Below are 25,015 nucleotides of genomic sequence, written 5' to 3'. Positions count from 1 at the left end.
TGCGAGCCACTTGCTCTAACCGGTGAGCCACCCGGTTAGTTAATAGGAAGTGGGCAAAATGTCCCTTAAGAAATGTACCGACTCCCTCTTGCTCGTGTTTATGCTGGCAGGATGTGTCATTGTAATCATGTGATGGAAAGGCTTTGGGCCGTGGAGACCTTAACAGTGATTCCCCCCCCTCCCTTGCGATTATGGGCCTCTTGTTGAGCTTAGAAGAGAGCATGTAAGTTGCGACCCTCCTCCTCCTCCTCCTCCACTTGTTCCCACCGTCGCTCACACGCAGTTTGCCTTCCTGCTCAGGTGGCATGTAACAATTCAGCCCCTTACTCCCCCTCCAACACCGCCCCCCCCCACCAGAGATTTGATGAATGGTCACGCTTCATTGCCACAATTCGATTCAACAAGTGATTATTTTCTGCCAGCTCGCTTTTGGACATTGTAGATGCGGAGGCATGCACTAAGGCAGGGGTCGGCAACCTACGGCTCCGGAGCCGCATGCGGCTCTTTACGGGCTGCTTCTTGACGATGAGTACAGTATGTACTCAGATGCATTGCGGCTCTTGAAATACTGAATTTTGTACCGAATTGGAAAGAAATGGCTCTTCTTGTTATTTTGGTTGCCGACCCCTGCACTAAGGAGTACCACAATGGAATTTTCCGCATTGCCCTTCACTGCGCACGTAGCCCAGCATTGATGTAATTTCTGCGAGAAATTTCCTGAACGTTTTTCGTTCATCGTAAATAATTGACTCTTATGCACGAGCAGCTAAAAAAAAACCGCTCTTGTCCCCACGTAAGGAATAAATTCATTTTAATGCAGCTGATCGCCGCGGTGTGCCACCAGCCCCGCAGGATGGATTTTCACACAACGAGCCGATTGTATTGTTAACGCGCCCGCTATCGCGCCGCGGCTTTCGAAGCAAGAACGACGACGGGTGACTCGGTCGCTCCGCAAGGCCTCGCTCGTCCTCCCCGAGGCCTGGCTCGTCCTCTCTGATTGGCACACGCAGGGAAGGGAGCAACGGTTGACGCCGCCCACCCCGTCTCCTCTTCCCCCCCCCCCCACCTTTCTGTGAGTCAAAGCAGGCCTTGATGCCATGAAGCACGTGGCAAAATATCCGCACAGTTTTCCCGGCACGTCTGCCGCCCTAATGCTCCCTCGCTGTGCTCGGCCTGGCTTTGATTTTATGGCTGCCTTCAAGCAGGTCTGACAGTAAATCACTTATTGTAGGTGCAGGGGTTCTTTTTTCCCCTGTCATCCACAGGAATTAGAGAAGCCCTATTCTCCCGGCGGGTAAAGACACAAGTGACACTTGGCTTAAACATCAGCAATGCGTAATCCTAATTTTACGTTTATGGCTTTGAGCGGCATGTCGATACAAGAACAAAGAGGCCTGGAGGGTTGTATATAATGGATATCGGGATTAGTAGGTGTAGTGTCTATCGGCTGCTGCATGAATGCATCCCCATGCCTGCCGTGGTCGTGGCGATTATTTCACCAAACTTCACCATGCTGGTCATTTCAGGTTGGTGAAGGCATAGACGTATAGTATTGCATTGGATTATGCTGCACTGATGTCTACTGCTCGCCACGTAGCATTGGGCCTGTAACGATCCATCTCTTAATTCGGTGAAATAGATTCTTACTCTCGTGCATGATGCACGCATCGAATTGTGCTTTACAATTATTTAAAATCGTTGTACATGTTGCATGTTATTGTTTATCATGACCCCTGTAGCTACTATAGGTTCTACATTAATGCAGTGTTGCATAGAAAGAGGATTTATTCTTGAATAATATAACTGTGACGGCACCTGGGGGCTGCAAATTGTAAACGCCCAGTGGACAGATCGTAATTTCTTTACGTAGAACTTACAAGCACTAGCCTCTTCAAAGTGACAGGATGGTTGTGCTTTCGAATGTTGGGACAACGCCTTTTTCTAAACAATGTCCATAGGGATACACCTCAAGTTGTGGTGCTCTTTTCGCGGTCATAAATATTTCATTTGGGGTGGGGACTTTGTGTGCTTCCAGTGAGAACCTAGCAGTGTGGGGGGACAGGGTGGGAACCCCCTACGTAAGCCACACATATACGCGACAGCTTGTAATAAGTTGTGGGACAGATCCGAAATTTAACCCGCGAGGTGTGGATCGACTCCATAAATATTTGCTTCTCTCTAAGCCCTGCTCGCTGTATAGTTTTGAGTTTATTTAAGAATTAACAGCGGGATTCGAGAGCTAGACAGTAACAGGGCAACGTGTGCAGCGCCTTGTCTTTAAACAGACCCTTCCTGACGCGCCGTTGGTCGTGATGCAATGGCCAGCCAACTCACCGACGCTGCTGCGGCAAATTAGCAATGCCGATTTGCTTCTTTTTCGGCGTTCAGCTTGTTCGGATAGGCCTTTGTGCCAGTCGGCGGCAAAATGTGGCGAAGTCGAGCAACGGTGAAACCGCGGAGCAGATCTGCGCGTGACCGGCAAGCACGAGAAAAAGCGCAAAGTTTGCGTCTCGTAGTTCTAGCAGAACAGTCTCCTCCCGCCGGAGATAGTGGGCCAAAGACGCAAGCTGTTCCAACAAGCGTGATAAAGATGTTTCGTATTTAAGCATTTTATTCATCACCCCTTCGTCCATCCGCCGCCGGTTAAAGGCTGTCCCCCATGCCGCGGTGGTTGTGGGTCGTTTTGACCATACTTCACCAAGATGATTAAGCTGATAGTGGTAAATGGCAGGGGGGGGTGGTGGGGCGCGGAAGCCAGGTTCGGACATCACTCTCGCCACTTATATTCGCCATTGGTCGGGAAGTGAACTCTGTTCGCTTGATTGGGAAGACAGCGTGCGAACCACTGCCTCGCTGTTCTACCCTATTAGGTGTACAGTATTGAATAAGTACTGCTTCTGATGGGGGCAAATACCAGTTCGAACAAATGTGTTTACATAGCCAACTGGACTTCGCATGTTCCTGTGTTTGCTCTGACTAAGGACGTCTCATATTGCGCTGAATTGTTGGTGCGTTCCTAATGTTTTGTCAGGTGATGTTACTAAAAGATGATTCTGGCAAAGGGTTAGAGTTCTGAGTAACCTCCACCCCTGGGGCCAAGAGTCACCTATTGACACGGCCGTCTCTTCTACAGACTTCTAGGAAATGTAGGGTATAGTGTTGGGTTGTCTCGGTCTGAGAACTAGTTTCCAGATTAATTCAGGGGTTCTTTCTGGAAAGCTCCAATCCCCGCACGGTTGGCTACGTACGGTGCGAACAAGAAGTCCCAACAGACATACATAATCCCTGTTCTGAAGCAGACGGCGTGGATTTTTAAGGTCAAAACGCTCACAGTAATAACCAGGGTGGCCGGCCAGATTCGCGGTGCAAACCCTCCGCAGCGAGCGGCTGAACGCGCGCTACCCTGGGCCCACGCCACCACCCCGCTTGGTGTTATGCCGAACAATTCCGTGATGTTGAGACGTTCGGTTCATGGCCCTTGTATCATGCTGCTGCTTGACTCTCAGTGTCGTGATGTTATGGCGTGCTCACAATCGGCAAGAGGGCTTTTCGTGGAAATGGGTGCAGTCGGTGATCACTCATGGGTTCCCGACCAAGTGAAAAACCTTTGAGTGCGCTACACCCCTCCGCTCAAGGCGTTGCAGATGGAAGCTTTACCGACGCCACATGCCGAATCGTGTACTTACTTTGAGATGAGCAGACAAGTGCGTGGGGGCATTTTACCGATGTTTCTTGTGACCCCCTGGGGCATTAAGGGTGAGGCAGGCCCAACAACAAAAAAAGACAACAGCCCTCAAACCTTTCTGCGAACGGAAGATGAAACGCCTGTGCAGCGCGGTTGGTCACTCGGACCACCTTTCACTTAACACAGCCACCTGGCGGAACAGGTTCTGGTGTGAAACTCTGAAGCGCTTACGTAACAAGTGTTGCATTTTGCGGCACGTTCAATATGTAAGACTGCATCCTTCCGATGACCGTATTGCTTTGATCGTGCCCGATCTCGTCAGATTTCAAGCCTAGGATTTTGTTTGGTTAGTATTTGGATGTGCGTCTGCTTAGGAATAACAGGTGCGTTGTAAGCCTAGGCTGGAGGGGTGGCCACGATGGAGGCGGCAGTGTGTGTAGTCTTTCATCCTGTGCCTATGGCCTGGGTACTCCAGTTTGTCCAGATTCAGTGAATATTCCTGGGTGAATAATTGTAACTATTACTACGAGGCGTGGAATGATATCCCTCCCCCCCTGCATCTCTACCCCCCCCCCCGCCCCTCCCTGTACAATTTCAGGTAGTGATTTGTTTCAAGAAGCTATATTTTTAAGATTGTGGCACATTGTCGTGATTCTGGTGGCTGTTCAAGTCACGTGAAATCGTTCCGTACAACACGAACTTCATCCAACCGATCGTCGCACGCGCTATTCGATGCACGTATCACGAGCGCTATGCAATCGTTGTTCGTAGTGGTTTATACGTACGTACGTTGAACTTATTTCGCACCGTACGTAGCCAACCGTGGTAATCGGAGGTGCGGGTATACAATAACCACCGTCACAAATCCTTTACCCCAAGAAAGGAGAGGGCTTGAGTTTTTTGTGGCAACAGGCCCTTGTCAAGTTGTGTTGTACTGGCCACCGACTGCCGTACTTTCCACTGAGGTGGCCAGGTGATTTCAGTGATCGAATGTGAATGCCTCCAGATACTGAGCATGTGTCATACATGTGCAACAGCTCCTGTTCTGGACTGTCCCTCTGAGTGGTGGCACGGCAACTGGAAAATGACCATCATTTCCACGGCCGCGTTAAAGGTCTCCTTGTTGTTATCCCCCCACCCCCAGCCTCCAGGGTCGGTTGTATGAGGTCGGTCTGCCAATGATGACGAATATAAGATTAAATAATTATAATAAGGCATCTGACCATAACAAAAGTAATGTTTACAGTAATTTATATCCTTTGCTGGTTGCGGGTGGGAAACAAATCCTGCATTGAGTCGTGTGGGAACCCACTGTGACTTGACACGATCACCTTAAAATATAGTCACCTGGGATAAACAAAGGGAGAACAACTAGTTGCCGATGCGAAAGTGGATGCAGAGTTACAAACATTAATGAACATGTTTGAATTAACGGGATTATTGCATTGAACATGTGCTAGTATCTTCTGAAGGAGCATTGAACGGAATGTCTTCTTTGTACTCTTACCACAGTGCATAGAGACGCATGGAGAGACGATGCATGCCGGGGAATTACAATGAGAGACAGAATAAGGAACCTCGTGCATTGGATGACATATGCAGATTAGAGATGTAATTTTGGCTGTTCGGAAAGTAAGTGGGGCTCCAGCAGGACGCGTCTCTGGAGGGGGGATGATGGCCCGGTGGTTGAAACGAACGACGCAGTGGGCAGTCAAGGGAGGGAGCGTGCCCTTGGATGTTCATCGCTACGGACATGGAGCAGTGAAGTCGGCCTGTGTAGCCTGTGTGAAGTTTATTTAACCAGGTGAGACCTAATGAGACCAGAATAATCTGAATTTGCAGGCACTAGGTAGATTGTAGCGTCACGGGACCGAGAGAGACTGTCGACGGCCTTTATCCAGCAGTGGATTGATCATGGCTGATGATGGTTATTATCACCGCTAATGATTCTTATTATCATTGTCATGTGCTGGGAATACATTTATGTATTTGGAAGTTTAACCCTAAGGGCTTCCAGGAGTGAGTGTGACCATTTTCGTGATTGAGAGAGTGCGCGCGCGCATGTGTGTGTTTTTATGGAGTGGAAAAGCTCCACAACTTGGCCCCTTCGTGTCAGCACACGTTCCATCGCCACAGCACGTGTGTCAGCACGTGCCATTGCCATGGCACGCGGCGCGAGCGTGTTGCCTCGGTGAGACGGATCGCGGTCAGGAGCGCACGTCCGAACGTGCCCGCGAGATTAAATCAGCCCGTCGTTGATAACGCGCAGGCTTAAGAAAGTTTTGTTTGACTTACAGATGTGTATTTTTTTTTTTTCAAGGAAAATTTTTTTTGCAAAGTATTTTTGGGTAGTTCATTATATAATATTCCAGTGGTGAGCCCCTCTCCGCCGGAGACTGGTGTTTGTTTTGTTGGCTGGCCTCCCCGTGTTTTACGAGCGCGTCGAAAACGAAAGGGTGGAAAGACGTCGCTGGTAACTAGAATTTCTGTGGGCAATCAAGATAAAAGGCGTCTCGGATTACCTCCAAGCGTTCAGGGAAAAGTTTCGTCGAGGGCAGCCATATTTTGTGGAGGTAAAGCGCCAGGGCTCGCTGAATGGATTGGCTTGGGCGGCTTGCCGTGGTTGCCTGCTTGAGAGGGGTGCCGCTGGATCACTGTAGAGACATGCCGTTCATCTGTTTTCTTCCATTCCTTCAACTACCTCGGAGCTGATGTTCTGTCCAGCCGGCGCGCGTTATTAATGGTCTCGCCAAGTGTACGGCAACATCTTGTTAATCCGGTCACGTACGTGCTCGCACATTTTTCTTTTCAAATTTATGTGGCGCTGGTTTAAGGGAAGTTGAACTACCGCGACACATTTAACTTCTGTATGAATAGCACAAATACTTGCAGTTGTCGAGTTTTTACAAATGCGAAATACAATTTAAGCTGCAAAGATGGTGTTCACGAGAGGTGGGTGGCCTCTTGGACCATGGAAATGCAACAGAAGTAAAACACGGCGGTTGTCGAACCTCGCTGAAACCAGAACTGCACACATATATTTTTTTTATATTTGAAGGCACGTACCGGGTTAAAATTCAAGATAGATTTTTTTGGGGGTTTGGCCAAGATTTGTTGCAGCACCCTGCACCGCCCTGACATAGCCAAACAAATTAAAATTTCGCATGCACCCAAAAATCAATTACGAATCACAACATTGGCCGAGAGTACCTGGTTAAATTCAGGCTGTTTTTGTTGCCTCCACAGTCATTAGACATTGAAGGCTCTCACGAGGTCACCCCTGTCGGCAGCTGTCGGCACGTTCCCTCAGCATCTGAACTCCTCCGTGACTTAGCCGTCCAGAAATCTAACCCCTGTGAGATCACAACACTCGCTTGCTCTACGAGGAGGAGAATACGTCGGCTTGCTCGAATAAAAAATTTAATTCTTATACGTCGAGTAACTATAACCCCCACACGTACCGCACGGCATGGGAAGGTCCTCATCCGGCGGTGGATTGACGAAAAGGGCTGTGCGTGTACATGTGTACAACGGAGGTTGTCACCTTCTGACCGGCAGTCGCAGTAGTTGGTGGTGAGTTTATTTCTTAGTTGCATGAACTGGCACAGCAAAAGAGCTGGGCAGGCTCAGGAGTGGGCACGTGACTGTGAATCGATTCGTTGAGCGAAATCAATTCTTGTGCTGACGATACGTGCTTTGAATTGAGCATTCAGAATCGACTGTTGTCAATTTATGAAAATTATATGCGAGTTTTAAGCCAGGTACCGCAGCGGTTAGTGAACGTCTTGCACTTTGAAGGTTGTGAGTTCATACCCAGGTTGTGGCTCGATTCTGCCCTTCATTTCTTTGGCATTGATAAAATGAGTACCACTTTGTTGAGTTATTGGTAGTGGTTGTCATTTCGTGATAGACTCCGCCATAGCAATGTGGAAATTTTTGCCACTGGCTCCAAGCTGCGTACGTGAGATGAGCAAATCACCCCATGGTCGATTGAGCATGGAGCCGATTAGATGTTTGTACAAATTTGTTCAGGTAACAATTCTGCAAATAGAAGAAACTTGTAGAAATTAGACAAAGATAAACAATACAAATGAGATGTAAAAATACGAGACTAACATAGGATATAACTGAATTGATCCCTGGCCGCAAATGATGGCAATCGATCAAATTGTCAAGGGTGACGAGGAATCGTTACGTTTGGTGCCTGCTCAGAGGACTGCGCGAGTGAAGATTCAAAGGAGCATTTTCACCTTTGCTACCTGCTGACTGTAAATCCCCGCTTGTTAAACTAATGCCCGAGTCGCGACGCGTTTTATTTATATTTCATTAGTCGACCTTGTTTGGCAGGTGAATTGTGAACATTGGCAGGCGTGACGTTTCTCCCATGAATGTCTTCCTTGGTTTTTTATGGCCTTGCTCAGTCACTTGTTAAATGGCGCTTAGGCCTGCAGGGGGGCAGCCCTATTACAATGACGGATATCTGTGTGTCCCCCCCCCCCCAGCCTCAAATTGCGCTACACTTGATTATTGTAACTCTGTAAAAAAAAACTTCTCGATTAACGCAAAGCACACCGTCAAACTTCGTGAGAGATGGTGTCGAAGTGAACTTTTATGCAGCCCAGGATTCTCATTTTAGGGTTCTGTCAATGATTGAAGCGTGCCGGATTGTTTTGCTTTATTGCATTATAAAGTTCAGCAAGTACGTCTCCTCTAATATGAATTTATGCTGAACATTTGTAGTGGCATTTAATTTCTGATGGAAATTCTGTGCGGACTCATATTCTCCCCTTGTGAGATGACTCTTCTTCATGGCCCAGAGGGGCCAGGCTTGCGCCGTGGGTTCCAGCGTCACGTAATTTTGGGCTCTCTGAAAGCGGCTCTGGGTCTGCGTTGCGGCGCTGTCAAATTTTTCTGATGCGTCTCCGTTAGCCGTGTAACAGATGTCACCCGCCGTACAGTGATTGTCATCGTTCAGGGTCGCACTTTAATTGAAAAAAGGTTTGGGGTTTTTTAAAATATTACATTGGCCGTAGGGGGTCGTGTGCACAAATTATATAAAACATATGCACGTGTACAACCTTTTTGACAATCCACTGCTGGGTTTACGGGGGTTATTTTACCAGACCACATTGATCAGTGTGGGGAGCATAAACGCGGGAACACAGAAGTACCATGCAACAATAGACTTTGCTCCGTCGTCATCTGCTGCCTAAGACAATCAGGTGCAAATAGTAGCCACTCATCAAAGCACTGTTCAGGCATAGTTTCCGAGGTTAGGCATATTCCGTCGTGAGCATAAAAAACACAATCAATGTTATTGATGCACCTTTAAATGTGTAGTCTGTCATTTGAGAACGTCGAGCCTTGAGCCCTACCCTGAAGTGATTGTAAAAGGGGGTCGCAACGCCGCAGGTGATGGATAGTTTTTCATCGTGGTGACATTATGCAATGTGCCTCCGTTGGCACTGCGTACCAGCACAGGCTCATCGCGGCTTAAACTCCCCTGCCTCACTAATGCGTAATTGAACAATGCCGTTGTCATTATCCTCTTGATTTTAAGAAGTATCTGGTTAGGTTTCAGTATGAGTCGTGGCTTGTAGCAGTCGGGCCAACAGGACCCCGTTCGGGTGTACCGCACCCAGACTCGTATTTCCACGTTGGCCACACGGGCAGAGCGCGTGCTGAGCCCCCGTGATCATTCGCAGTTCGAGCGAAGCTTGTCTACGGGATTGGAGACCCGATGCCTTGGAACCGTAGGGACCACGGCTTTGAGGTTCAATATCACCTCCGGTGGATTTATGAATCGTGAAAGCGAACCGGCGCCATCAGCTGAGCGGCGAGAGCCGAGAGTTTGAAACTTGCGTCATTGGGGAGCTGCAAGCAAAGGAGTGTTGATGAATCAGAATCTTCATTTCGACTGGAGGAATCCGATGAGCTATGAAGCTGTTTATTCACTGATGTCCAGTCAGGGCAGGGTCAGCAGATTACAGCAACAAACAATGCAGAGAAACGAATGAAGTACAAACTATATAAAAGGTCATCGAGTCACTAAATAACTGACTAAATATGCATAATTTTAGTATCAAATAAAGCATGTGTCTCGCAGTGGATAGGGAATCGTAGGTGATTCCGATGAAAGAGTAATGTTAATGAAATGTCCATCTCGCTAGCGTGTGCAGTGCTGCAGAAGAATTTCAGCCAAATTATTCGCTCAAAAGAGGTATTTGGGGTTTGCATATAATTAGTTATATTTACATGATTAAAGGGGTAATCTCAGAGTTTCCGCGCTGAAGCGAATTTGTTTTAATAATGTATCGTAATGGCACGACGGGAGCATACAAAGCCACTTCCAAAATTAACCAACCTTACTTTGGCAAACACCCTGTTTAAAATTATGGTTATTTCACTTGGCTCCTGTCAGCAGAGAAATACAGCTTGAATTCAGATTTCCTGAAGCCCTTTGAATGGATCGGTTTTAGTGAATGTTTGCCAAATTAGATAATTACACCCAAAGATGTAAAAACAACGATAAATCATTTGAATTCATGGCCTCCTGCCGTCTGGCGCAACTCCCTTGCTCGGGGCCCCGGTAGCCATAGCAGGAATACTTGGCTCTGCGTCAGACCGTCTTGAGAAATGAGCGCGCTCCTTGCCCTGTGGGGTGCTGAGAAAATCCCTGCCTCAGAGTCCCCGGGGGTGGCCCTGCCAGTCGAGGTTCTGGGCAGCTGCTGTGTCTAGAGAATGCGTGTGGGTGGCTATCTCAGAAGACATTGAGCAGCTGTGTCTGGAGGCTGTTGGTGGAGATGCTCGGAGTCCGGTGGAGAGTTGGGTGGTTCTCATGAGTCACTGTGGCGTTTTTGGAGGCTGTGGGTGGCTGTCTTCGTGTACCCTTGGGGCCAGCGGCAGCAGCAGCGGGAGCTTTTGGGAGGGGTTGGCTGTATCTTGAGACTGCGGGTTGGCAATCTCAAGAAACGCCAGAGGTCTGTGTCAGAAGTGCTGTTGCTAGCGTCTCGGCAAACACCGTTGCCGAGATCCCACAGGTGGCATTTCCATCGGTGATATTGCCATCGGTGATACGTGCGAGAATGCCTTTGGTAGCCGTGTAACAATCTGAAAGGTGGCCGGTGCGGTGAAGCAGTGTGTGGGGCTTTGTCGGTAAGCATGCTTTTCCTGAGAAGAGTGTTATCTGTGCTGGTAGCTGCCTGTGCTCGGCTGTCTCTCGGCAAATGTCACTGACTGCGGAGTGTGGGTGGGCCGCTTGCAGGGCAGTCTGACCGTATTCCATGGTTCTGCCAGAAAACGGTGTGGTGATGTGTTGCCCTGGCTCCCAGTCGGGTTACCCCGACTGCCGTGTGTGCCATGGAAATGGGTCGCTGGGCACACACAAGCACGCAGGCACAGGACTTGCCCAGCGCAGCGGCCGCAGCAGCAGCAGCAGCAGCGTCGCTCTGCCAACACCACTGCCGTGTAAAATAACAAAATAGCTAACATAATTGCGCTTGCGTCTTTACTGTGATTATACTTTACGTTTGGAAGGAACACGAATAGAGACACTCGGGCGTGCATTAGCTCGCGCACGTATTGCCGCGGCACACCAGAGTTGCGGGTTTCTTTCCATTCCTTCGGCACAATAGACATTACAATCTGTGCCCCAGACACGTAATTTGGATTCAAATATGCCTTTTTTGCCATAATCGTACCCATAAACCCAGTCTCCCCGTGGGCTTGGATAATTATAATCAAGGTTATGCTCTTAAGCCTTGCCGTGGTATTTTTCTATGCAGACGTTTTTAAATTGTTCCGGTGGCAGTAGACCAGGGTGTGGCTCTCGCTCGTTAACGTTTGCGCCTGCATCGGCCGGTGCTCGGCATGACGTCGCCCCTCCCCCCACCCCGCCCCCCCACCCCCCCACTGGCATTACGAGCCTGCGCACTGAGTTGATGGGCCTTTGTGCAAGTCTCACCGCTCTACTTTTCCCTCGTCCATTGGCTCAGGAACACCGCCGGTGACGGGCGAGATGAAACGAGAGATCGTTACCAAGGGGGAGGTGCCTTTTGAGCTGGGATTTGCAACATTCTTATTACTTAGCGGATGTTCCCGTTGTGGGAATTTTTGCTCAATCCCAGCGGCCCCTTGCGTATTGTAACGTGAGCGAGTCTCATCTCTTGCTTCGTTGTTGGCCCCCCACCGATGTGCTGCGAGTGAAGGATCGCAGTACGGTTAGAGTGTCGAGGTCCCTGTCTGCAGTTGAATGGTGTTCGGAGCGAGCGCGTGCGTGCACCTCGTTCAGACCCAAGGTGGCATCCGACACGTGTCATAGCGAACGAGTGTTGGCCCTGTGACCACGTACACTGCCCCTCTGCGGATGACTGTACTTGGGCGCCTGGCGCAATCTGCAGCGTCTGGGTTTTGCTCTTCCGCATTTAAATCCCTGCGATGATGCGGGCTAAAGCTGCACCGAGCGAAGCAGGGATCGCACGTTTAATCTTAGATTATGACACCCCCGGTGACGTCCTCTGCGAAAAATGCTGCAATTAAAATATTGCCCGGCGCTTTGCTGTGTGTGTGGGGGTAGGGGGCGGTCAGAGCAGATATTTAGAGCGAGGAAAGAAAGCCGTTGTGCTGCTCGTTGAGACTTGTGTTCATGTGTTTGAGCTCATCGGTGAGAGGCACCGTAGCAGTTTTTTTTCCCAACTCATGCTAACAACGCAGCGGTGAATCAGCTTTAATTAACTAAACCTCTGAATGCAGGCAATCATGGCTGGATCACATCCCGTCCGATTATGAAACAGGGCTTTTGTAAATCATGGAAATTTTATTTTAAACTCGCAGGTATTTGTGGGAAGTGCGTCGTCGGATTATTGCCCGAGTTGCTTGGTTTAGGCCGTGTTGAGCCTGTGGGGCAAAATGCACAGCAGGGTGGCTTGAAGGGACCAAGCGCTTGAACTGCACTACCAGCTTCCAGAATTTGAATCCGAGGCTTCCCATCTGCAGAGGTGATCATGTGTCTCACCGGAGCCTCACCTCTTTCTAAATAGTGGGATGGCACGCGTAACATTGTAGTAGGCACTGCCGTGCCGTAGAATGGAGATGGGAGGTGGCCACCCTTACCGCCCTGCCGTGTGGACGTGGTGCCACCCGCCGCAAGTCGCGTTGGGGCATCGGTGTCGCTGTGATGTTCGCAACCTTGCGGGGCTGGTCCGCAGTCACCTCGCCCGGTTCACGTGAAACGTATTTTTGCTTTCTTACCACCTACGGTAATCTGATTGCGATAACGTCGCCATGCCATGAGATGAAAACATTTACATTCTGAACTGTCTCAGAAAGCGGTGGAACGTCACACATCGTGACAAAGCGGTCTCTGAAAAGATGACTTCGTGCAGAACTACTTCTGGGGTTCCTGGAGGCGTTGCTCATCCACACGAGGTGTGGATGAGTGACATTTGCAAGAAAATTTAATGCAATATCATAGTTTTTTGTTTAGCGATCGTTGGATAGGCTGAGACCATAAACCCAATTTATTTACTGGCATTTGGGCTCATTTGAATCGAAGATTTCAGAGGTGCCGAGGTTAAAGATGATATTTGACCCCTGGGCCACCCGACTGCTCAACTTGCAAACGAGAAAATGACGGACTGGATGAAGCAGCCTCCGCCGGCAGGAGGGAAACTGGAAAAAGGGGCTGAAAGATTTAGCACCGCGGAAACTCTACGGTTTAATAAAAAAAAAAGCACACTTAAATGTAGATGCCAACTTTGAAAGTGTACTGCGCCGTGCTTTTATTTTGAACAAAGGGGACCAGTCGGTCTGGTTTAATTTTTTGTGCTGGTCGGAGTTTGCACCGTGCATCCAAGAGGCGATTTTGATGTTCTGTAAGTGAAGTGTGCCATGCACACCAGGTGCATTTATAAAAAAAAAAACAATCCAGCTGATTGTTCTGATTGTAGAATCTCATGAAAAGCTCCACAATCAGAGCAAGACGGCAGAGGCGTTTTCATCGGTCTATAGCAGTCCTTGAAACACTGATGAAAGGGCGCCACGGTAGGTGATTTCCTGCTCAAATGAGCCTTGAGGAGGTTCTCAATTCCCTTTCACAGCCCTCAGACAGTGGTGGAAGTTCTACATTCCTAGAGCAGGGGCGAGTGTTATCTATTGAACAAGCACTCTTGACTTCCCCACAAATTGGTACTCGTTTTAAATCATTTATATTAAGTTCACTTGCTTGCTTGCTTGCTTAGGACCGTGCAAATCTTTCGGTCGTTTTTTAACCCACTTCCCGTGATCCAATCAAGCTGACATTTTGCACACAGACTCGTTGTGCGTGACAATTAATGTTCGTGAAATTTTTTTCCTAAATTTTACACTTTTTAGGACAAAAATATTATATTTAATTACCAATTGCTTAATGCTGCCATGCAATCATCTGACCCATAGGTGGCAGCCATCTCAAGCCAGAGGATGAAAGGACTCTAGCCGCCACGCATATAAAGGATTTAGAGTGAAAAACTTTGTTTTCCGGGTTAATTTTTTATTGCCCGTCCAGGATTTTGATCCTCGCAACCTTCCGATTGCGAGCAGCTCCCTCCACCACTGAGCCACTTGGCCGGATACACTTCCATTTGCTGGGTATTGTTATGTTTATACAAACAAACATCCCCCTTAAAGCCTTGCTAGGCTATTGGGGCAACTCCTGTTAATGAGCACATCTGAAGGTCGGCACGGTATAAGAGGGTGTGGGTGGCCAGCACCACGTCCGACCGCCTTTGTCTAGTGACGACGTTTATACAGTACACCAGGTACTCATTTGAGGCTGAGTCGACCTTGGGGAGGCCCAAGACTGGTTCACATAAAAGTCACCGATTGTTGGCTGTGAGCGCGAATCGAACTCGGCACCGGATTTGTAGTGTGTGTCTTGCTAACAACAACACTAGTGCTCCCCGCACTATACACACACAAACGTATAGCGTGTGTTTATTTCTGCAAGAGTAGATGTCCGAAGAGAATGAGAGTTTGTCTCGTCATGTTTCAGACCCAATAGATCTCTTAGGCATGGGCGGCTTGAACTGTAACCTTTTGGCTGGCTCATTGAAAAATACCATGACCACGTTGATGTGCTTATGAGCAGCCTGGGTGACTGATGAGCCAACCTGTGGCTTAACCGCTGCCTTGGTTCCGCGCTCCAGATATAAATACAGGCGTCAATTAATGCAAACGCGGCTGTTGATGGAGGTTCAGTACAACCATAGCTGTTATCCGAAAGGAATTACGGTCACAGTTGTGTTACTTGTTTGTACGTGTGCATTGTTCACTGAAAAAATCTGTAGCTCGGAGGTCATGGAAAGCGGCCATAATTAAACGCGTGAGAGGGATGGATGAGTCATGTGCGTGCCTCGCATTGCTGCCATAAAGGAATGCTGCATTCTTGGGTCCCGGGTCACGCAGGCCTTGAGGCCACGCAGGCCTTGGGGGCCCATAGGCCTTGGGGCCCACTCCTCCGCCCGCCGCTCGCATGCGGGGAAGCAGCTTCAATGACACCGAAGGGGCGGTTTGGGTGAGAAACTTTATCCGGGTAGCACGCATGGGGGGCAAGCTTTGTGAGTTGATCCTCCAAAACAAACTACAAGTTACAGACTCCAATGCTGCATAAAGTGGCTCTGTAAAGAACGCGTGCACGTTTAATTGCAGAATATACAGCCGGATTTGCTAATAGCTATGCCCAATGGTCTAAACCTGGCGATCAGATGTCGTCATTGTTTTCAAATGTTCGCGTGGAAATCTGAAGGAATGAAATAAGGCTCCCACCATCACCGACGATGGAGGCGTGTAATGGAAGGTTGGGGTGGGCGAGCACGGCAATGCTTAGCTGGAGGCAGATGTGTAATCGCAGCGGTAATAAGTGGGTAACATTACAGCTCAGACCTCCGCCAAAATACTGCTTCACCGTTCTTCACTCCTGCAGACCTCATTTTAGCCTTGCAGGTTTAACTGTCGCCGGCTTTGACGTTATGTGGAAATGTGGCTGGGTGGCTCAGGAATTGGAGCGCTGAGGTGGCACCGCTGAGAATCCTGGATTTGAATCCCAAGTTTCGGACACTGGTGTGTTTAGTTTGTTGTCCTTCCCCCGAACCTCCGATTGGCAAGGTTGGCTACGTACGGTGCCAAAGAAAGTTGAACATACATGCATCGAATCGGGTATGCAAGTACGGCAAGTTCATGACTAATCTTGAGTGTTTTGTGCCATGACTAACCACTCAAGGCTTTCACAAAGGTGCAAAGTTTCACATCGTCTGCAGTAGTTTTGCAGTTGGGGTTGACGTTGCTATGTTCACGGACGACACAAATCAAACCATCACTTCACATTTGTATTCCGGAATTCATTGGCTGTGTCGGGTGGAGGAGGGTTTACGACACTAATTTCTCATTACGCAATTTGACCGAAAACTCTATTGTGAATCATGATATTGCTTGTGAAATTTGACGTGGTGAATTTTTTGCAATGATATTGATATCTTGGGGTTTGGTAAATTCCAATGAGCTCCGTTATTCAACTGGAGCATTATGAGTAAAACATAATTAAAATTATGTAGGTTTATTACATTTTTGCGTGAAAAGACAATCTTGTCAGTTCATTCATTATAACCCTATTGGCGTAGCGTGGTTGGCAAGGACGATGATACAAGGAATGAAGTGGGATCCCGTGTCCAACCTTCTCGTTTCTTCGTATCCCAGCGCCCGAGTCCCTTCGACCCGAGGTGCAGCCGCACAGCTTTAGCGCTTCATTGCTATGCCACCGCATTCCCAATGATCGGCCACAATGTCGTGTAATATATTTCGTGCGAGTTTTATGTTTTTCTCTGAAAAGGACCCCACGGTGTCGATTCGACGGCCCTTTGTGTAAAACATCAGGAACCCCAGTAGCTTTTGTCTAATTGGTCTGACTATTAAGTGAGGCTTTTAAATTTTAAACTGCTGTAGTTTGCCTGCTCAGACATTACCACTGAAAGATAATAGTCCAGCAGGCCCCTAAGCCGATTGACTGAAAAACATGTTTTTGTTATGCAGAGAGACGGATTATTTCTGCCGATTTAATTTAGGTTCCTACTTTGTTACATTGAGTGCGCGGCATCCTACGTGGGTCACACACTGGCGTGCTTAATTATTGCAGGCGACGTCCCAGTCTCCCAGCCGCTCGGAATAGGACAGCTCCCACTAACCCCCACCCGCTTGTAAAACCTCATGAGAATCTCCATTGCCGCCACGGCGTAGATGGGCAAAACAACAATAATCCAAGAACAGAAACTGTATCGTAATACTCGGAACTCGCCCCGAAAATAACACCCAAGCGTGGCAAGTGGATTCACGCGCCCAACAGTGGCACGTTGCTTCGCCGCGTGCAATCGCCCCCTTTGTGCGTCGCCGCCCCGCGCCCCCCCCAATGCGGCGGGCGTACATCGTGGCCTCTGGGTGCCCGCGCCACTACTCAAGCCCTCGGTGTTTAAAACCGCGGCGCCGGCACGCACAAAGCGGCGCGTTCTGCGCGCGCGCTCCCTCCCCCCGCGTGGGCGTCCATGCCCGAAACCATGTGACGATGCGCAGGGCACCGTGGAATGCACTCGTGGGCAAGCTGGGCCCCCCCCCCGGCCCCTCTCCGGCCCTTCTCTGGCCCTTCTCCCCCCCCCCCCCCCCTTGACCGCCCCCCCCCCCCGTGCCTTACATGAGCTTCAGTTGCCTCCAAGACGACCCGAACCCACGCTTCTGTGGACCCAACCATCACAGTGACGATTCTCGGCCATGGCTGACATTACATAAACGCGCCTTTTACATAATTTCTTTGGCTTCTCTACATTTCCACATGATAGAGACACTTTTGTTGAGCTGTCGTTTGTGGTCAGGTCGCTTCTGAAAACTAACTACATAGCTCAGGGGGCCTTACCTGGTAAAATATAAAATAGTTGAGTTTATTTGGTTCAGTGATTAGCTTACCTTTCCTATAATTTTAACTCCGATTGTTTTTTGTATTGTTTTTTGTATTGTTTGTTGTAACTTTCTGACCCATCCCCCCTCTTTCTCCTGGACAATTGTGAAAAAGAGCTTCATAGCTCATAGGATTTGTCCAGGATAAATAAAGATTCTGATTGATTGGCGAGTGAAATCCACACCCTCCTTGGGCCCCCTTTGCCGTTCATCAACAAGCAACAGCAGCGCTGAACAGCATGGAAAATTCTGGCCACTATAACCCTGGGACTGACACAAGCACGGTTGAGGTCATTGTCCACCAGTGGATTGTCAACGGTTGGGAATTATTCATGATTAGTTGCTGCTTTAGCCATCGCGTTCAATTATTAAGCACGATTAAATATAGATATTTAAAAAAAGAGTGTGAAATAGAGGGATTGTATGTTGTATATTTGTGAATGTTTATATGCTGTAGTTTTTTTTTACTCTGAATTTTAATTTAAGTTTTGACCACAAAATGTGTGTTTGTGTGTGTTTGCCCCTGGGCTGTTGGCCCGGTGAGTTCCCACCTGGTTAAACAAAGGATTCATTGCCTCCTCCTCGAGAGCTCTTGTGTCACAAACTCTTTCTCGTTCCTCTGGGTTGCACTGTATACATTTCCTCCCTTATGAATTCGATGCTTTGGAGGCGAGGGTTGGTGGGTCACGACGAGACTTGTAAAGCTTTAAAATCTTCTAGGCCTCTCGCGACGTTCCCAGACGATGGACGGCATCTGCGTGCAGACTTGTCTGTTCCATCGAATGTCGTCAGATCTCAAAAGCTCAGCAATTGTGAGCCTGGTTGTTACTTGGATGAGGCACTGCCTTCAAATATCAGGTGTTTAATACTTGGGCATTGTGGTGACCAGGAGAGATGGTAGTGTGTTGGTTGTTCCCCCCCCCCCCCCGTGTGTGTTCTTTGGGTACCCTGTTTTTGTCCCACATGCAGGACACTAATTGAAGAAAAATTGGCCAAAACATTACAACACAGGATCCGCCTGAAACAAAAAATCCTCGACCTATCGAGACTTCGCTACGGTCCTGACCACGAGCCGTGGCCAATGTTTACCAGTGAAGACCTTCAATAGACAACATTACACACTGTGACGTGTAGCCCAGTGGTCTCGCGCACATCGCTCGCATTCGCGGTGTGTGTTTGCCGACAGGCGTGCACTTTGCATAGCACAGTGTCTCTCGCGAGCAAGTTCCACGAGGGTCGTTTCTTTTCTGTTTGCTACGAAGCAATGGCACGCGCTCGAGTCGAACTCCCAAAGGATTTCCTCGCACTCAAATTGGTAAAAGTGTCATCGAAGCTTCGGGTCAGCGCCACGAGTGTTGCGGGAATGTGGAATCTGCCCGCGCCCGCCCGCTGCGGGGTTCCCCTATTGGCGGGGTCCGGCAGGTGGTTCTCGTGACGAAGGCGTCACACCCCCCCAGCCTCAGCCAGTGCGGTGCTGGGGGTTGGGGGGCGTGGATTCGACGATTAAAAAAATAATCGGTGCTGAGACACTTGTTTTTATTATTTACACACATGAACGTGTTTGTGAGAATCGGGTCTTTTTGATTCGAAATGTTGTAATTAGTTCAGCCACTAGGGGGTCGCTACAGTGCACTTTGATGTTGAAAAGGAATCGGATGTTGTATTGGATCGTGACCCCCGTATCTTGACAATTAACTGAATGGCAAGTCGGGTAAGTAGTTGCAGGCCCACTTGTGATGTTTTAGACTTTTGATTTGAGTTGTATTCTGGCTATGGTGAGAAAATGTTGGTCATTTAAAGAGTGACCAATGTACGAGGTGACCAGGTGGCCTCAAGAGGTGACTGCTAACATCCTGTGATGAAACCAGCTTCTCAAGCGTAGAGCATTCATAATCTTATCCTGTTCACGTCACTTCGTTTTGCCAACTTACAATTCTGAAATCTCATTATCAATTTGACCTTCGCGCAGCACACAACTCTCAGCCACATAGCAGGTGGGAAAGTGCTGCCTCCCCCTACGGCGTGACCCAGAGGTCACTTGGAGGGACCTCGGTGGTAGCTCTTTGATATCCACCTCCATGGGTCATTCTTCTCCAACACCGTTGCGTCAAAAGGGATCCGAATCGATAGTCCGGTCGTGTCGTGACGCCGATAGCACGACGCACCAAAAACCCCAAACGATCGTTTGCTCGCCATGAGCCCCGCCACAGGGGGCACGCGCGTGTGCAGTCCCAACGTCCCTTGCGGTATTCGACGAATTTTGCGCTTACGATGTGCGATTGGACGGTCACGGGCGCGTGCGTCCTCGCGCATTAGTCTGAGAGCGCGCGCCACGGGGATTACGGTGACAATGAGGTTAATGGGTTGTCACCCCAGCACTATCCTGGTGGGTCTGTTTCATTCAGCCTTGGTAGATTTACATGCCAGGTGAGACCCCCCCCCCCCACCCTCCATCGAGATGGAAACTCTTTCACACAAGTCGGGCACAGGTCAAGAACAGGTCAGCCTAGATCACACGGCGTTCAGGTCTATTTTCCCTGTCAAATTATACATGAATCCTAAATCGAATATAATACCGTGGCGGCATAACCAACGGACACGTTGAGCGGCCGTCAAATTGCGCTTTGCATTACGGAAAGACAAACTCCTCCAGTGGAGAAAGACACGTGCTCAGCCACGTTCTAATACAGCCTATACTGATCCATGCAACCAGAAGCGCGTGTCGTGTTGTTTGTGTGCGTGGGGAGCTGTAGTGTAACAGTTGGTGCGCTGTGCTACGAACCTGGCGACCCGGGTTCGATTCCCGCTCACGGCCAACACCAGTGACGATTATCTAAACCGGTCCTGGGCCTCCCCTAGGTCCACTCAGCCTCAAGTACTTGGTGTAATGTGTAAACATCGCCACTGGGGAGACAAAGGCGACCGGGCGTGGTGTTGGCCACCCACCTCCTTTGTGTGCTGTGCCGGCATTTATTATTGCTCGCTAACAGCACTTTCCTCTTACAGTCTGTTAAGGCTATACGGGGGATCTTTGTCTTTGTGTGTGTGTGTGTGCCTGCGTTCTGTACACGACGTGGTGGAGGGGGTGGGGAGGTTATTTTTGATCCAATTTTTTTATGCTCATTTGTCTTCGTCATCGTTTAGGGGAACGTTGATTGCGTCAACGAGCGATGCGTTGGCCACGTTTTCTTCTGATGCTTCGTGGAGGGAGAGCCGCCACGAATGTCATGCCGGCGCGATTGTTTCTTTTACTGCGGAAATGTTTTCCTGTGTTTATAAAGCCCCGATTAGAATCTCACCACTCCTCATATTATAGCATTTTTTTTTTATTGCAGACGAGATATACATCAGCGTTGGTTAAACTTTGTAAACTGAAACAGAACGCCCTTAAAGGGACGACGCCAACACTGCTGCCAAATCAAGATCCTACACGGGCACTGCTGGATCTGTCCTGGATGCCTCCCAAACCTCTGAGTTTTGTTGTCGACTGCTGCGAGGGAGGAGGGGTGGGCCTCTTAGATTTGCCGCACTGCTGTCACCTGTACCTCTTACGCCACCTGCACAAGCATTGGAGGCCTTACTGCCCACGCTAACTCTGGACTATCGGTGAAAAAGAGCCTTGTAGCTCATCGGATTCCTCCAGTATAAAAAAATGTTGCGATGCTGAACTCGCCCGTGCGAGTCTGTGCCACTCGCAGGGCTTAACAACCATCCATTCGGCCCTGCAAAGCATTCACCGAATTGTCACGATTTGGGACCACGATTCGATTCGGAAACCCAATTCAATTTTCGTCTTTTATTTCTCCCTCGTTTGTGCCGCACGCATTGTACTCGCTGAAATTATAATAACAGTATTTAATAAGCATGAATTTTAAGTAATCGTTTCTTACATACGCAATTCAATGCATGTATCCTGAACCTAAGAACATACCGTAATCAATTAATAGTTGCATCATTCCAGGTACTCTCCCACCCACATCAACGAGCTTTCTGCGCACTTACCATCTTGCCATGCGACTGTGGTCCGTCTGCTCTGGCCACGCAGTTACAACTGCAGTTGCGTCTTTGCCGTCTCTGCCGGCACACCCTGTGTATTTAGTTTACACAGCGTTAGGTAAACCATCTACGTAACAATCGGCTTCATAAAAAAACCCGGTAAAACCTACCAAATGTTTTGTAAGCTGAAAAACGTGAAATATGTCCCTACAATTTTCGTAAGCTTGCTTCCTTTATCACGAGAGAGTCTGGTGCCTCATGAATCTCACCTGCTGTAGGTTGAGGTTAAACCTTTGTATTCATTACACCCCTTTGTCCACCCACTGATGGATCTGGATCTTCCGACACTTGTCAGGCATGTATTAGCCAACCTCGCTAATTGTAGGCGTGGGGGGGGGGGTTATTTAACCATACTTGGTCCGATGTGCGTTGGCGAAGGAGGGAGAGAGGCCTAAGACTGTTTCAGCTCTCACTTGTCGCTGTTAGCTTTGGAATCAAACTCGGGTTGCTGTATGCGCTCGCTACTACATCACTGCACCCACGTTGCACATGCCAGAGCATCTCAAATTAAAAACAACCACAGTACGCAATTGCAGGCAACTCCCCCTTTCCAAATCAACACTGCCGGTGTTTGCGTATTGCTGCACCACTGGTTACTCCACCAACACACTGCAAATTGGTTATCCTTGTTCAAATACTTTCCGTAGACACATTTGCAGCCTCCTTGCAAGTTCCCCGCACTTTAAAAAACAAAAACCTTCACTGCCAACGTGTGGTGCGTGATAACCTCTGTGATCACCTTGGCTCTAAATTGTTTAACAAGCACTTGAAGTTTTGTTGGTGATGAAAGCTCTTAAAGTCACGGTCAAAAGCACAATCCGAGTGATGTCACTTCAGTGACGTTGTTGTTTGAGGAAGTGTGTGGGTGACGCCGTCAGTGATGTGACCAGAGTTGTTTTCAAGTCTTTGTTTTCCATTGTAAGTGCGTTTAAATTCACGCCGCACAGCGTGATGTATCTGAAAGGGGGTGGAGAAAATACTTCAATCCGAAATGATAAGACCGATTCAAGGTGGGAGATGTTCATTCAGTCCTGTCGTCGCTCTCTGGAGCAGGAGCCATGGATCAGGGAAGCCAGAGGGACACTACTTGTGTGCTGCTGCTGCTGAATAAGAGCTTCAGGTTGTGCTTTGTCTTTCCTTAATATTAAGTGCACTCCTTGGTACCTTTTCCTTGATTTCATCAACACATTGCTCTTCTGTTTGACCATCTCCCATCTTTTATGATTTGTCATTTTCCATTTTCCCTGTCTTTCTGACCTTGTTTGCTCTCCCTCTCTCTTTCTCTTCCTCTTTTTGTTCGTCTCTTTCCATCGCCTCCCAAAATGCACTGGGTCTGGGGGTCACGGGGTCGCTCTGGTGTTCCCAGGACCCCGTCTGCCGTGTTCTATCAGACCTTGTCTGCGAACCTCCCGCGCCACGACCACCGGGGACGCTCCGATAGGTACGCTGCGGCCGTGCCCACTGCTCCCACGGGCATGAATCCTCACGGTTGTGTGCGCAGAGCAGGTCATCGATTCCCGCTCACTTTTTTTTGTCTTCTTGGTTCTTTCGGTAAAGTCACGTAGAAGAGAAATAATAAAATAATAAAAATAAAACATAATAAAATCATTCTCACGACGTTTTGGCCACAACACAAGCAGCCGTCCTCAGGTGAAGACCAGGTCTGTCGGGGAGACAGCGTCTGAATGAAACACCACCATGCTTGGAGCGTATATTTAAGCTGGGTTGGAAGGGGGGAAGGGCGCCTTGACAAAATAATTTGCATGTCAAGAGGAATTTAGCATATTTATGGGAAATGCAGGTATGTGATTAGTACTACTTGTGAAATGCGTAGGAGGTGGGCTGTTTTCTGCGTCGCTCCTAGGCTGGAGTAGGGGGGCGGGGGGCACGTGACCAGTCGTCATGCAACCACACTGAGCGGTATACTGGATGTGGTGTGCCAGGTACGGCAAGTGTTTTCTGGGTCACCGACCGGGACAGGCCTCGCTGAAATTACGCCTTGGTACAGAGATTCCGGAGACCTGGGTTTCAACTGGCACCCGTAGTAACGTCAGTGGTACGTAGTTATTCGAGCCCTTCCACTTAAGTAAATTCAGCCTTTAACGAGTACGTGGTGCAATGTTCGTAACGTCAGCACTGGGGACATAGAAGCGCCTGTGTGTGGTGCTGGCCACACGACTCCCCATGTTCTATCAGCAGACATGATCCATCCACTGTTGTATGAACACCTTGACAAATCGTTGCCGTTGCCGCATGCATTCCTGAAGTTTAAGAATCCACCCCTGCTATTTAATAATCCACCCCTGCTATTTAACAATCCACCTCAACCCACCCCTGCAGTTTAACAATCCACGTCTGCTATATCTGCTGTTTAACCATCCACGGCCTGCTATTTAACAATCCACCCCTGCTATTTCTACAAATTAACAATCCACCCCTGCAATTTAACAATCCACCGAGCACCCAAGCCGATTCATTCCTCTATGCCTAGCGGTTGGCTTCCAATTAGCCAATTATTGTTATTATTATTATTACTGATATGCTTGCTTGCCCGGGCGAGCGGCACTGATTCTCAACCCGATTTATCAGAAGGGTTCTGCCAAGTTATTGCAGGAGAAGGTGGTCTTGCTATGAGTAACCCGCAGCTAATTTGTCAGCATTGGGAAGTTAGGCCAATGCCATTCACCTTGTATGTGTGTTTTTTGTAGCTTTTTCTCTTATATTTTTGAAATAAGAATTTGAAAGTCATTGGGAACAAAATTACGAATAACGTAGAGGCATACCCAACCACACGAGCAAGCAGGGTTTAGGAAAGGTTGCTTATGAAGTTGGGATGGCCCTTAATAGGTGCTCGCAAACAGCACTTGTCCCAGGAGGCGGCATTGGAATCTGTGTGTGTGTGTGTGCGCGAGTGAGCAAAGACAACATATCCTGTATAGCCATAGCGGACTTTTAGAGCAAATGCTGTGAGCACGTAGCACCTATGAAGGCCGAGACGGAACACGAAGCAGTGGGTGGCCAGCACCACGTCCGGACGTCTTTGTCTTCCTAGCGGTGACGGTGATATTTACACACCGCGCCAAGTCGACCTAGAGGAGGCTCAGGGCCAATTCAAATATTCGCCGCTGTTATTGGTCATGAGCGGGAACTGATCTTGGGTCGCCGGGTTCGTAGCGCAGCGCGCTAGCCGCGCTACCCTACCGCTCCAACCAGTGAGCATGTGCACACGCACAGACATTCGCGAGTGTTTGCTTTGCTAAGTGGTGCCAAAAAAAATTGAAACGGCCGGGCATGGAGTGG

General features: G+C 48.8%; 1 protein-coding gene across 2 annotated transcripts in view; it reads left to right on the top strand.

Annotated features, from left to right (window-relative positions):
• Positions 1–25,015, top strand: part of LOC133353829 (TSC22 domain family protein 2-like) — a 102,906-nt gene that overhangs the window by 8,026 nt on the left and 69,865 nt on the right. Inside the window, exon 2 of one of the 2 annotated variants that reach the window (XM_061570251.1) lies at positions 23,082–23,156. The exons of the other annotated variant lie outside the window; for it this stretch is intronic. Coding sequence (XP_061426235.1) covers positions 23,082–23,156 — 75 coding nt within the window. The remainder of the gene's footprint in view (positions 1–23,081; positions 23,157–25,015) is intronic. 2 annotated transcript variants of the gene reach the window in all.

This window comes from Lethenteron reissneri, chromosome 45, assembly GCF_015708825.2.
Source record: "Lethenteron reissneri isolate LAM-NWPU_2019-01 chromosome 45, ASM1570882v1, whole genome shotgun sequence".
NCBI classification, from domain to species: Eukaryota; Metazoa; Chordata; class Hyperoartia; order Petromyzontiformes; family Petromyzontidae; genus Lethenteron; species Lethenteron reissneri.
This window is presented reverse-complemented; position numbering and strand designations above follow the sequence as displayed.